General features: G+C 43.2%; 1 protein-coding gene across 1 annotated transcript in view; it reads right to left on the bottom strand.

Moving 5' to 3' along the window:
- Positions 1-461: 461 nt before the first annotated feature.
- Slc9c2 (solute carrier family 9 member C2 (putative)) overlaps positions 462-12,405 on the bottom strand; it is a 52,139-nt gene continuing 40,195 nt past the window's right edge. The window contains exons 18-26 of the mRNA XM_042674290.1: positions 12,324-12,375; positions 10,495-10,643; positions 9,953-10,078; positions 6,434-6,532; positions 4,120-4,287; positions 2,707-2,838; positions 2,221-2,406; positions 635-719; positions 462-475 (exon numbers count right to left, since the gene is read on the bottom strand). Of these exons, the coding sequence (XP_042530224.1) occupies positions 462-475; positions 635-719; positions 2,221-2,406; positions 2,707-2,838; positions 4,120-4,287; positions 6,434-6,532; positions 9,953-10,078; positions 10,495-10,643; positions 12,324-12,375 (1,011 nt within the window). The remainder of the gene's footprint in view (positions 476-634; positions 720-2,220; positions 2,407-2,706; positions 2,839-4,119; positions 4,288-6,433; positions 6,533-9,952; positions 10,079-10,494; positions 10,644-12,323; positions 12,376-12,405) is intronic.

The raw sequence follows: 12,405 nt of genomic DNA, 5'->3' as shown, positions 1-12,405 counted from the left end.
TCCTGTCCCAGCTGGGCAGCTGGGAGAGGTGGCCCCTTGGGCTTGGTAAGGCAGGGGTGCTGAGCTCAGAATCTTGGGGGTGTGCTCTCTGGCCTTTTCTCTGGCCTTCTCTGTACAGCTGTCGCCTGGCAGCGTGACACCTGCGGGCAGGGCTGATACACACCAAGAGACTGAAATCCCTCCGCGCTCTCCAAGTGAGCGGGAAGGAGACAGCCCAGGTGGGTCGGGTTTTGCATTCCCTCCTGTGGCTGGGAGCAGAGTGGTTTCTCCACATCTGGGCCTACCGTGGGGTGTCTGCCCTGTCCCTGGTCCTGTCCTCCACTTCCCCAGCACTGTGTGGCTGCAGCCGGGCCCAGCAGAAACACGGGACATCGTGGAGGCTGCTCTCCCTGCTCACGGTCAGGAGGGAGGCACAGAGCCGAGCAAAGAGCCAGCTGGACCTTTGAGAGTGTGGAAGACTCTCAGAGGTGACAGGCTGGAATTAAGGTGGCAGCCAGCAGTGTGGGCACAAGAATGGGGAGCAGGCCGTGCCCGCATGATGCCCTCCCAGACCACACGCTGGGAATTCAGTGGATTTCACATTTGCTGCAGTCCGTGGCTTTCCCATCCCAGCAAGGCCAAGTGCCTTCCTTACCCAGGGCGTGGGAGGTCGTATCGCTTTTGGCAGGCTCCGATTCTTGCACTATCAGCAGCTTGCTGACATCCGCAACTCCCTGAACCTAAAGCGGAAAAACAAGACTAGAGAGTAAGTTGGCTGCTTGGCAACCTTCTTCAAAAGAATCAAAGTAGCCAGGCACTCAGGGGGACAGCTGGCATCCCAGCCACTCAGCAGACGGAGATTCCAGATCCATCAAGGCAGAAGAATCCATGAAACGCTCAGAATCTCAAACATAAACCAGCAAAGTCTGGCGCTGATAGCTCACACCTGTAATCCCAGCTACTCACCAGGCTAAGCTTTGAGGACTGCGATTCAAAGAGAGCCTGAGCAGAAACATCTGTGAGACTCTTAGCACCACTAAACTACCAAAAACTAAACAAACAAAATAAAACAAAAACAGAAGTGGTGCTGTGGCTCACGTGATAGAGTACTAGCCTTGAGCAAAAGAAGCTCAGGGATAGCGCCCAGGCCCTGAAATCAAGCCTGGGGGGGGGGGGCGGGGGGAGTCGGTGCCAGTGGCTCACAACTGTAATCCTAGCTACTTAGAAGGCTGAGATCTGAGGATCACGGTTCAAAGCCAGCCCGGGCAGGAAACTCTGTAAAACTCTTATCTCCAGTTAACCACCAAAAGAACCAGAAGTAGCACTGTGTCTCAAGTAATAAGAGTGCTCACCTTGAGCTGAAGAGCTCAGGGACAGCATCCAGGCCCAGAGTTGAAGCCCAATGACTGACAAAAAAAAAAAAGGCTAGAGGTGTGGCTCAACTAGTAGAGTGCCAACCTGGCAAATATAGAAGCCCTGAGTTCAAGTCCCAGCATTGTAGGGGGAAAAGGAAGAACAATAATATAAGAAATAAGCCAGAATCTAGAATGGGTCTCCAGCGTAGGTCATTTTGTTTGGCTTGGGTTTGGTTTCATTTTGCTTTGTTTTCACACGGATCTCACTCTGTCACTCATTCTGGCCTCCAACTTGCCACCCTCCTGCCTCGGTCTCCTGAGTCGCTAGGATTATAGATAGGCATCACACTGCCAGACTACACCCCAACATTTTCATTTGAAATCCTCTTTGAAGTCATTTCCAGAAATCCCAAACTAATAACTTATTGGACACCAGTGAAGAACTTTCTAGAGTGATGTGGGTCACTTCTACACTGAGGGTCAAAGGCTGAAGACCAGGCTTCCCAGGATAAGAAGGAACTATCTTCCTTTCTTAGAGCTTTTGCCTCCTGGGATGCAAGCAGCAGAAAATCAATGATTACAACTATTGTATCTCAGTGTCCTACATTGTCTTCTATTATCTCATTTAATCCTCAGAGGGGCCTGACAAGAGGGCTGTACCCATTCTCCCCATCTTATTACTAAAGAACTGGAGGTCATAACAGTTGCAGCTAGTAGGCTCAGGAGCCAAGATTTCAATCCAGGTTTGCCAGACGTTGGACTCTAGACTTTGGACTCTTTATCTACTGATCCAAAAATTACAGTTCATGGTTGACATTTTGAGTTTTGAAGTCCCAATCAGAACAGCATGAAAAGCAAGGTGCTCTTTGGAAATGCTGCATCTTACCTGTTCACAGGTTTGGGGTATAATGTAAGGTGCAGGGTAGAGTTCTTCTGTCTTACTGTTAATGACACTGCCATACACAATAATAACAATTTTCATGGTCTCTTTGTTAATAGTCAGTTCGTTATAGCTTGATAAAGTCTCCACATATGCATTGTTCAACAACACACAGCTCTCAAACTTCAGGTCCTATAAGAAAATGGCATCTTTTTTTGTTTTTATAAATCATATAAACTTGATACATTGTATCAAGAAGAAAATAAATTCACTGATGGGAGAAGGCCCATGGACCCTCCCCCACCCCCGTACCCACACCCAGAATTTATTTAGAGGTCAGGATGATGTAAAACAATCAGAATTCTGGCAGATGACCTCATTTTAGATAATCAGACATGACTTCCCATTCTGTCATTGGAACTATGAAGTACATTTTGTTAAAAAAAAATACACTACCTAAAAATTCATTCACATTTTAATCCCATCGCTTACCTCATCATCAACAATTGATTCAAAATACTGATTTGCAATGCCAAGAGCAAACTTAAGCCATATTTTATATTCCAGGGTTGGCCAGAAAATATCAAAACCTTCGTATAAATCCTCCAAGGAGATGAAGAAGGCCTGCAGTGACAAAACGGTCAGTCACAGCCTGCTGCATTGTGCAACAGAGCTGCGCTCACCACACGAGGAAAAGAATGGCTCAGGGAAGCGGAGCATAGTTGGGATTCTCTGCCATTTAAAAGCATCTATATTATGGAAACATTGTTTGCTATGTATAAAATGATTTTTTTTTTTTTTGGTGGGGCTTGAACTCTGGGCCTGGGCACTGTCCCTCAGCTCAAGGCAAGTGCTCTACCACTTCTGGTGTTCTAGTGGTTAATTGGAGATAAGAGTCTCATGGACTTTCCTGCCTGGGCTGACTTTGAACCTCGATCCTCAGATCTCAGCCTCCTGAGTAGCTAGGATGACAGGCGTGAGCCACCCACGAGCCCGGCTTATAAAATAATAAAAAAAACCAATTGTCTAACTACAACTAACTACCAACTTATTAACATGGCAGGAATATTCCAGTCAGTCTAACTGAAAGACCTAGTTCATGAGCCCTCCTCCCCCCATGTTCTCTTTCTTCCTCTTCTTCTCCTCCCCATCTTGTTCTTTTTGCTACGTAGTTTTAGGCACAGTATTACATACTCATTCATAGTATTTGTTTGCAGAGGCAAACTATTTATCTGAATAAAGATCTTTCAGAATTCAAATTAAACGAACTTTAATGAATTCACTCAGCCTTGTGACTAAATTCATGCATTCTGTCTGCTTCTAGAAATAAAATGGTATACATCGATTTTTTTTTTAATTTCATTTTGCTCCACACCTCAGATGATGGATCTTGCCCTGTGACCCACTAACACCTCCCAAAGTTTCAGAGCTCTTTATGGCAGAAAGTTTGGCTCATTTCTGTTTGAATTGTCCAAACCAAGTGGAATGTCAGGTCATTTATTAGTTGAAGAGAAATGTACTCATCAAGTAAAAAACAGGAAGAAGGAAATTCAAAAGCAAGCCAATTAGCTGAACATGGTGGTTCACATCTGCAATCTTAGCTGCTTAGGAGGCTGTATCCAAGAAGATGGAGAGACTGGCTCCTGGTAAAAGTCTGAAACGCCCCACCTCAATAAATAGCTGCAGGCAGCGTCATACCCTTGTCCCAGGTAGCCAGAAGCAGAGCATAGAAAGGGGCTGCTTGGGAGACCTTCCTCTCCCTTCTGTCAGCTATGCTGCCCAGCCTCCCATTAGCTGGCTGGGGGCTAAGGAGGACATCTGAACCCATCGGCAGAAAAGACACCTCGGTGTCTTATTTACTCAAGGAAGGATTCACTAATAACCACGACGGAATTATTTCCTTACCTGTAAGGAGGTTTCACAGATGGCGGTGTATTCCATTTCCCGCTTCAGCAGACAGCTCAGCTCTCCAAGGACTTGCCCACTAGTGCAGTACTCGGTATAAAGCGTCGGTGAGTTTCTGTCGGGTGCCACTCTGTGCTCTATCCCAAAGGTGGGAGATGAGCTGTGCAGCTGTAAGAGCAGAGAGATGTGCAAGGGAAAATAAAAATGAAAAACCCTCGGGCTTCACCGGAGACCTTCCATGGTTTCTTACAAATTATTCCAGTGGAGCAGAAATTCTTCCTTTGTGAGTCCTGCCAGGCATGAAGAAGGGGCCCAAGTCATGGTTTCTTTCACATTTTAACTTCCCAGGGCAAAGATTTTTCTCATGTGAAAAACACAGTTCTTGTCTCTCCCCCACCGCCACCTGCTTTTTTTTTTGTCAGTCATGGGGCTTGAACTCTGGGCTTGGGTGCTGTCTCTCAGCTCTTCAGCTCAAGGCTAGAGCTCTACCACTTGAGCCACAGCGCCACTTCCGGCTTTTTTCTTTTTGCTTATGTGGTGCTGAGGAATCGAATCCAGGGCCTCTGGCATGCAAGGCAAGCGCTCTACAACTGAGCCACCTTCCCAGCCCCATGAGTACATTTCTTTTGGGACAATGTCACCTCTCCCCCTTATTCTCTCCCAGTAGCTTGCTTGTTTGTTGCTTGCTGTTTTATCTTTGATTGATTTTTTTGTAAGTTGTCTTCTTTTGGTAGCACCAGGGCTGGAACTCAAAGATTAGTGCTCTCACTCAACTTTCTTGCTCACAGCTGGCATTCTTTAACCACTTAAGCCATGCTCCTGTCTGACTTTTGCTAGTGAATTGAAGATCGAATCTTGTGACCTTATTTTGTTCATCTTCTCCTCTCCTACCCTTCTCTAGAAAATAACTTCCAAAAGGGCAGAGATTTCTGTTTTGCAATTCCTGTGCCTACTATGATAGCAGCAAACTATTTGTTGAATGAACAAGTGTGCAAATGAATGAAACCATTTGCACAGTGCCAGATACTGTTACAATGTGTAGCTATCATATTTATCATAGTAGTTTGTTCCTATGGTATTGCTGAAATAGTCAAAATATTAGAGTATTTTAAATATCTAAAAATTATTTGGGGAGGGGCTGGGAAGGTGGCTTAGTGGTAGAGTGCTTGCTTAGCATGCATGAAGCCCCGGGTTCGATTCCTCAGTACCACATAAACAGAAAAAGCCAAAAGTGATGCTGTGGCTCAAGTGGTAGGGTGCTAGCCTTGAGCAAAAGAAGCTTGGGGACAGTGCCCAGGACCTGAGTTCAAGCCCCATGACTGGCAAAAAAAAAAAATTATTTGGGAAATAAGCTGGGATTCCTCTCTATATTCATCTACTTAAGTACTAATATTACTAATATGAAGATACAGGAAATTATTATTCTATTTCTTCTACTGAAATCTTACTCTCACCAATAAGACTTCCCATTGGTCAGATGAAAAAATATTATAAATATATATGCATATATATATATATATATATATATATACATTAAATATAGTGGGGTTTGAACTCAGGGCATCAATCTTACTAAGCTAATGCTCTACCATTTAAGGCATACCTCCAGCCCTGCCTTTAGCTGGTTTGTGTTTGTTTGTTTGTAGGGGTGGAGATAGGATCTCAGAAATCCTTCTGCTTGGGCTAGGCTTGAACTACAATCCTGCTCTCAGCCCTCAAACAGCTAGGATTAAGAGTACGAGCTGCTGGGCTTAGGATTGCATTCAAAGCCAGCTCAGGAGGGAAAGTCTGTGAAATTCTCCAATTAACCACCAAAAAGCCAGAAGTGGAGCTATGGCTCAAGTGGTAGAGCTCTAGCCTTGAGAGAAAAAAAGTTCAGGGATGGCACTCAGGCCCTAGGTTTAAGCGCCAGAATCAGCTCCCCCCTACCCCCCTTTGCAAAAAAGGATGAGCCACTGATGCCCAGCTAAAAGCTGGCATTTGTATCCTACTTGCCCGCCATGAAGATGTGACTTGCAGCCAGCCCATAATTCCTGAATTCTCCCTTCCCTTAGGTGAGGGATTTAAGCTACTCAAAGTATCAGCTTGCTAAGAAACACTGCTTCTCCCAGGACTGTTAAGGAGATAAATAATGACTCAACCACAGTTTGTCAGATCAGAAGCACATTTGGGTTTGAGTGTGAACACTCTGTCTCAGCTGTAGTGCTTACTCTGAAGAGAGACTCAGAGACTCGAAAATTTAAACTTTCTCAGTCCCTAAATATCTTACGTAAGAATTAGACATTTCTTAAGGAGAGAATCAATAGTTCCTTACAGTGGCCATTCCTGAAATAATTAAATAGATTCCCTGTGGCATTTCCCCTTCTCTGAAAATGACATCTCCATAGTCATAATGAGCAAGTCTGGTTCTTTCCTAAACAGAAAAAAAGAAAAGAAAAGAAATCACCACACACACTGTAGTTGACTTTTCCAAATAGAAGTTAAAATTTAAAGATTAAAAACAGTTTTAAACTAGGGCTTGGAATGTGGCTCAGTGGTAGAGGCTTGTCTAGCATGCATGAAGCCCTGGGTTCGATTCCTCAGTACCATATACACAGAAAATGCCGGAAGTGGTGCTGTGGCTCAAGTAGTAGAGTGCTAGCCTTGAGCAAAAGAAACTCAGAGACAGTGCCCAGGCCCTAAGTTCAAGGCCCAGGACTGGGAAAACAAAAAATAAAGAACAGTTTTAAACTAACATTAAAATGCAGATGACATTGTTGGTTTATTAAGAAACCACAGCATGTAGAAAGAACACATCAACAGTTAGAAGAAAAACGTCAGGGAAACAAAGAATAGACTTGGTGATTAGTACCTAGTACCTAGAGTAGCAAGTGATATGAACATTCAGTAAATATTACAGAATGAATTTGGAAATTAATAAAAAGCTTTTTTTGTCAGTCTTGCGGCTTGAACTCAGGGCCTGGGCACTGTTTCTGAGCTTTTTTGCTCAAGTCTAGCGCTCTACCACTTGAGCCACAGTGCCATTTCTGGCTTTTTCCGAGTAGTTTATTAGAGATAAGAGTCTCATGGACTTTACTTCTCAGGTTGACACTGAACCACAATCTTCAGATCTCAGCCTCCTGAGTAGCTAAGATTACAGGCCTGACATGGTATCATGGGAAACTAGGCAAATTTCCTCCATCACAAAGACCTCTCAGTTAGATTGCATAGACATTTATAATGAAGTATAATGGTTACGCCAAAGGACATAGGGGCGGCTTCCTGAGGGAGCACAGAAAGGCCACAGGACCTTGGCTGTTCTGTTATGTTCATTACTTTAATGGAGGAAGAGGCCTATTGAGGAGAGTCAGAATGAAGCCCTAGGAAAAACCAGCTGGAGAGGTGGTCAGCCAGGTCTGGAAGGGTCTCAGGGGCATGCTAAAGAATTTGGCCTTCCCAGTACCTCCCACCTCAGGAGACTGAGAGCTGAAGATCATGGTTCAAAGCCAGCCAAGACAGGAAAAGGCTATGAGACTTTTACCTCTAATTAACCACCAAAAAGCTAGAAGCAGAGCTGTGGCTCAAGTGGTCAAGCACTAGCCTTGAGCACAAGAGCTCAGGGACAGTGCCCAGACCCTGATTTCAAGCCCCAAGACTGGCACAGGCACCAAAAAACATTTTTAAACCCTTGTCAGTAGCCATTTAAGACAAAGACCGAGACACCAACTGGTGGTCTATGGTTACGCCCAGCCCACAGAAACTTTTTAACCTGACCGATATTTTTAAAATTTTTATTTAGTGGTCATTTCTTTTAATTTGGAAATTTCACACAAAGTTTTAGAGTTGTAATGTCTCTTGGGAGCAGAGAAACAGTCTGATCTCAACCGTCTTTAATCTGCTAATTATTTTCACCCTTCATTTTGCTATATCTCAGCCTCACTTCGCATAATCTATCAGTGTTCCCCTTCTTGAAAGAAGATACCGCTCACTTTTAGTATGCCTCTTGCTCCGCAATTCTTTTGGCCAGTGTCTCCTCAACGCTACATCTCTAATTGTTGAATCACTCTGGATTCAACCCTGGGTTATCTTGTCTCTAGCCATCTTTATTCCTTAATCTCATTAAGTTTCAAGATTTTTACAGCTCTAAAATGTCAGCCTCCACCTTGGCCTCCCATCTGGAAGCCAGTTGGAATACCCAACTGGCTGCTTGGCATCTCCACGTGTAACTCATTCAGAAGCAGATGTTTTCCTTATGCCTCCTGAATCTCTTTCCTATCTGGAGAAATGGAAATGTCATTCTATTTCCAAACTAAAATCCTAGAACGTTTCTCTCAGTCTCTGTTTCTCTACATCTATAGATACCTTTCTAGAGATATCTTTCCTTCCCTTCCTCCCTCTCTACTCCATCATCTATCAGCTTCAAAATACGTCAACAATCTGACCACTTCTCAGCACCTTCACGAAGGTCCGGGTGAAAGACACTAACATTCTCTTGCTGCCTTCGTTATGATTGTCTCCTAACTAGGCAGTTACTTGCCCTTGACTTCCTATAGGCTATTTTCAACATGGCAGTGAAGTTGTCATTCTTATATCTAAGATCCTGTCACTTCTCTGCTCAAAACTTCCCAGTCATTTTCCATTCGATTCAGAGTCAATGCCCAAGTTGTCATTCTTATATCTAAGATCCTGTCACTTCTCTGCTCAAAACTTCCCAGTCATTTTCCATTCGATTCAGAGTCAATGCCCAAGTTCTCACAGCAGGCTGCTGATTTCGACACACTCCTGTTCACCGCAGTAGCTCTGACTGCCTCTCCTCCCTCAGCTCCGCCTTGTGGTGCTCCTTTGAACATGCTGGGCATCTCAAGGCCCTGCACTGGCAACTTCCTTTGCCTGGAAGGCTCTTCTTCCAGAGCTCTCTTCCAATGTCATCTCCTTAGAGCAGCCTTCCCTGGTCACTCTGTATAAAACAGCTGCTCCAGCACGTTCCCTCCTCTCACCTTCTTTTACTCCATCACTCTTGTCACCCTCGGACAGCTGTATAATCATGGTTGACTTGCTTATTGTCTATCTCCACCCATGTACTATAACACCCCTGAAAGTAGAGGTGTCATCTGCTGTGTTCACTGCTGTCTCCCAAAGGCTATACACCTGTTTCTGGTACCTAGAGGCATTTGATAGACATTTGTTGAAAGGATCCAAATTCCTAGAGCAAACCTCAGCTAACTTCAGACAGAGAATGAACTCAGTTTAAAGTTAATACACTCCACGTAGCTGGTTTTACTTTTAAGTAATCTGGCTGGCTTGTGTAGTAGTTTAAATTTGAGACCCTTGCTAGAAAAAAAAGTTTCTTTGAGTATGAATGTGGAAGTTCAGACTCTACTACATAAAATAGGGTGGTATTAGTAATAATCAGAAAATCAGGAAACAAGAATAGCTCATCAGCTCATCGTAAGCAAATAAGCCATTGTGGAAAACTGCCTGCCCTTTAGGCTCAAAAGGAAATCTACTCTTCCTCCAAGCTTTATGGAGTTTCCATTTGCTTTTTTCTGAATTGCCAGTATAGGATACATGCTTTGAATGTTTCCAATACAAGGGGAAAATCTTTAAACATAACCCTTAAGCCAGACACAGGATGACCCATTGCAACAATGATACACAAGACACTATGTTGGAAATGAACTTTACAACTTGTAGAGGGAGGTGGGGGAAGGAAGGGATAGTAGGAGAAAAACAAAGGAAGAAACGTACTCATTGCCTGACTCATGTAACTGTAACCTCTCTGCACAGCATCTTTACAATAAAATAAAAAATTAAAAAAAAAACCTTTGAGCCAGACAGAAGATAGAATCTTTACCTTGAAGAAATTAATAAGAATGTCTTTCTTTTCCATCCAGACAATGTTAGGAAGGTAATTGTCGGGGGTTGGGGGTGGGATTGACATTGGAAAGTTATTCAGTGCTTTAATTTTTGAAAGCAGTACCTAAAACAACAATGGAAATAATCAGGTCCTACAACAGAAAATGGGTAGCGGGCAAAAAGTAAATAAACTTCAACCATTAAATAATACATTTATCTTGAGTTTGGACTCACTCATACCTTCTCTCATCCTATGCAAACTATGCTCTAATTATTTTGGTTCCTGATCTCTTCCCCTTACTATTTTTACTGCTCAAACTCAGACTGAACTTTTCATCTTTAGAATTCAGGTCACATTCATCCTACCAACTTTGTCTTAATCCCAAATTTTCTACACTTTCACACTGATTGCCATATAAACGATTGCCAAGTTCTCTTGGTTTTCTTTCTCTTTACATATACGACCCCCTCTGCTAAAGCAACCATGCAGCCTGGGGTGTGAGGTTGAAGAATCAGGCAAAGTGCAAATTGTTTTATTACCTTATTCATCTCAATGCCTTCATGCTTGTCAATAATGCCTCTTGACCACAGGAAAGTAAGATTTTTCAGAGCCTTAGCGATCACATTCTGGATTGTCTGTTTAGTCTTCAGAGCGATGACAACATCACGGCCCTCGTGTTCTATGAGGCCTGGGGAGCATAAAACCTGGTAAGCAACCTGTACACAATGACCACTTACGTTCATGATATAGTTTGTAATTTCCAAAGCACCTACTCAATAGCCTGTGTTCTCACTTTACAGAACTCAGGGGCTGCTAGGATGAATTTTCATCTCATTGCATGGATGAAACAATTGAAAACTAGCATCCTCTACCAGAGAAGCTACATACCTCTATTGTGCACCTCGCCATAGTAGAGTATTCGTATTTTTACTTATCTGTCTCCCCGTCAATTTTGCATTATTTTTGTTGGTTGGATAAATAAAGGACTGAATGAAAAAATGAAGAGACCCCGGACTTTGGCCGGTAGGTCTTTTTGAGATCAAAAGAAAGAGTCTTTCCACATTAGCCCAATAAGAGAAATCATGAACTAGACTGAATAGAGGCTAAAACTTCTTCTTTCATCTTTGTGATCCTAATGTTGAGCACAATGCCTGACACAGGGATGGCTCTCAGATATTTTTGTTTTCCACTGAAATGAGGTCAAAGGATGCAGAGCTCAGCTATCCGGGTCAGGTTAACCAGAGCCAGGATCTGGCTGAGCCTTTCTAGCCACAGGGCCTCAGCGAAGCAAACCTCTCTCAGCCTCGTGAAGATGGTAATAGTTTGCCTGATAATGCTAAGGATTCAGTGAGCTGCTCAGCACAAGGCTTTCCATGCCTATGGGGCACTTTGGCGTCTGATATAATAAGCATCCAATAGTTAACTGCAGTAGACATCTGGAAACAGGCATTCCCCTTTCTGGGACGGAATCAAGAAAATGTTTGTAATTGTTCATACTGATCAAAAATGTAATGCACCAGTTCCTACGCCTCTGGGTCTTTAAAAGCTTAGAGATTAAAATCTACCTGTACACAAATGGTAACAAGGGGCCCAAGGTTTTCTGAAATAGCACCAGAACATTTTGTTCTGCTGTCTCCTAGCTTATACTTCCATTCATTAGTTCAATGTTCTTTCCATTTTGATTTGGAAAGCATGATCTCTAAATCCCTATGACACCTTACAGTGTGGTCATGACCACTAAGTAGTCTTATTTTATTTTTTCTGATCATTTCTATTTATTACATGTTTACCATAGGTCAGGACACCTGCCAGATGCTTTTCTACCCATCGAGAGCCTGGCCATGATCCCATGTGAAAAAATAAAAAATAAACCCAAGACCCTTAGCCTGCAACCCTGGGCTCCTGCTATGTGATCCAAGTAAAACTTAGTGAGTGCCGCCTGTCAAGAAATCCCATCACATACGGCCCTGCATTCTGGATCATACTTGCAAAAACAAAGGAAAATAACTTGTCAGAGATAACCTTCACATCTTTTTTCTTACACTGTATCTGGCCTTGCCACCTTACCACACTTCCCACCCATACTCCCACACTTTGCATCCTTTCTTCCACTGTCCCACAGGAAATAACAGGGGTCCTGCTATTCTCTGCACCTATCTATTGGCATGGTCGGACGGTGCAACCAACCTCACTTTTTAGTCTGAGTCTACCCATCTTTCCTTTCCCATAGTTAATACTTTACTGTGCTCAAGAATCACTGAATCAATCCATCAATCAACAAAGGAATCAATACATGCATTTATCCTCCTGTTAAAATTATGGAATCATAAAGTGTGATTTCAAGACACCAAATTCTCCAGCTACTTGCCTAGTTCTTTGATAGCATCTCGTTTGTTTGTTTCCAAAATTTCATATAATTTCTGTAAGAAATTAAGAAAAACATACATTTT

Source organism: Dipodomys spectabilis, unplaced genomic scaffold (genome assembly GCF_019054845.1).
Source record: "Dipodomys spectabilis isolate Male_0828 unplaced genomic scaffold, ASM1905484v1 ptg000019l, whole genome shotgun sequence".
Taxonomy (NCBI): Eukaryota; Metazoa; Chordata; class Mammalia; order Rodentia; family Heteromyidae; genus Dipodomys; species Dipodomys spectabilis.
The sequence above is the reverse complement of the archived record's forward strand: the minus strand, read 5'-3'. Positions and strand labels throughout refer to the sequence as shown.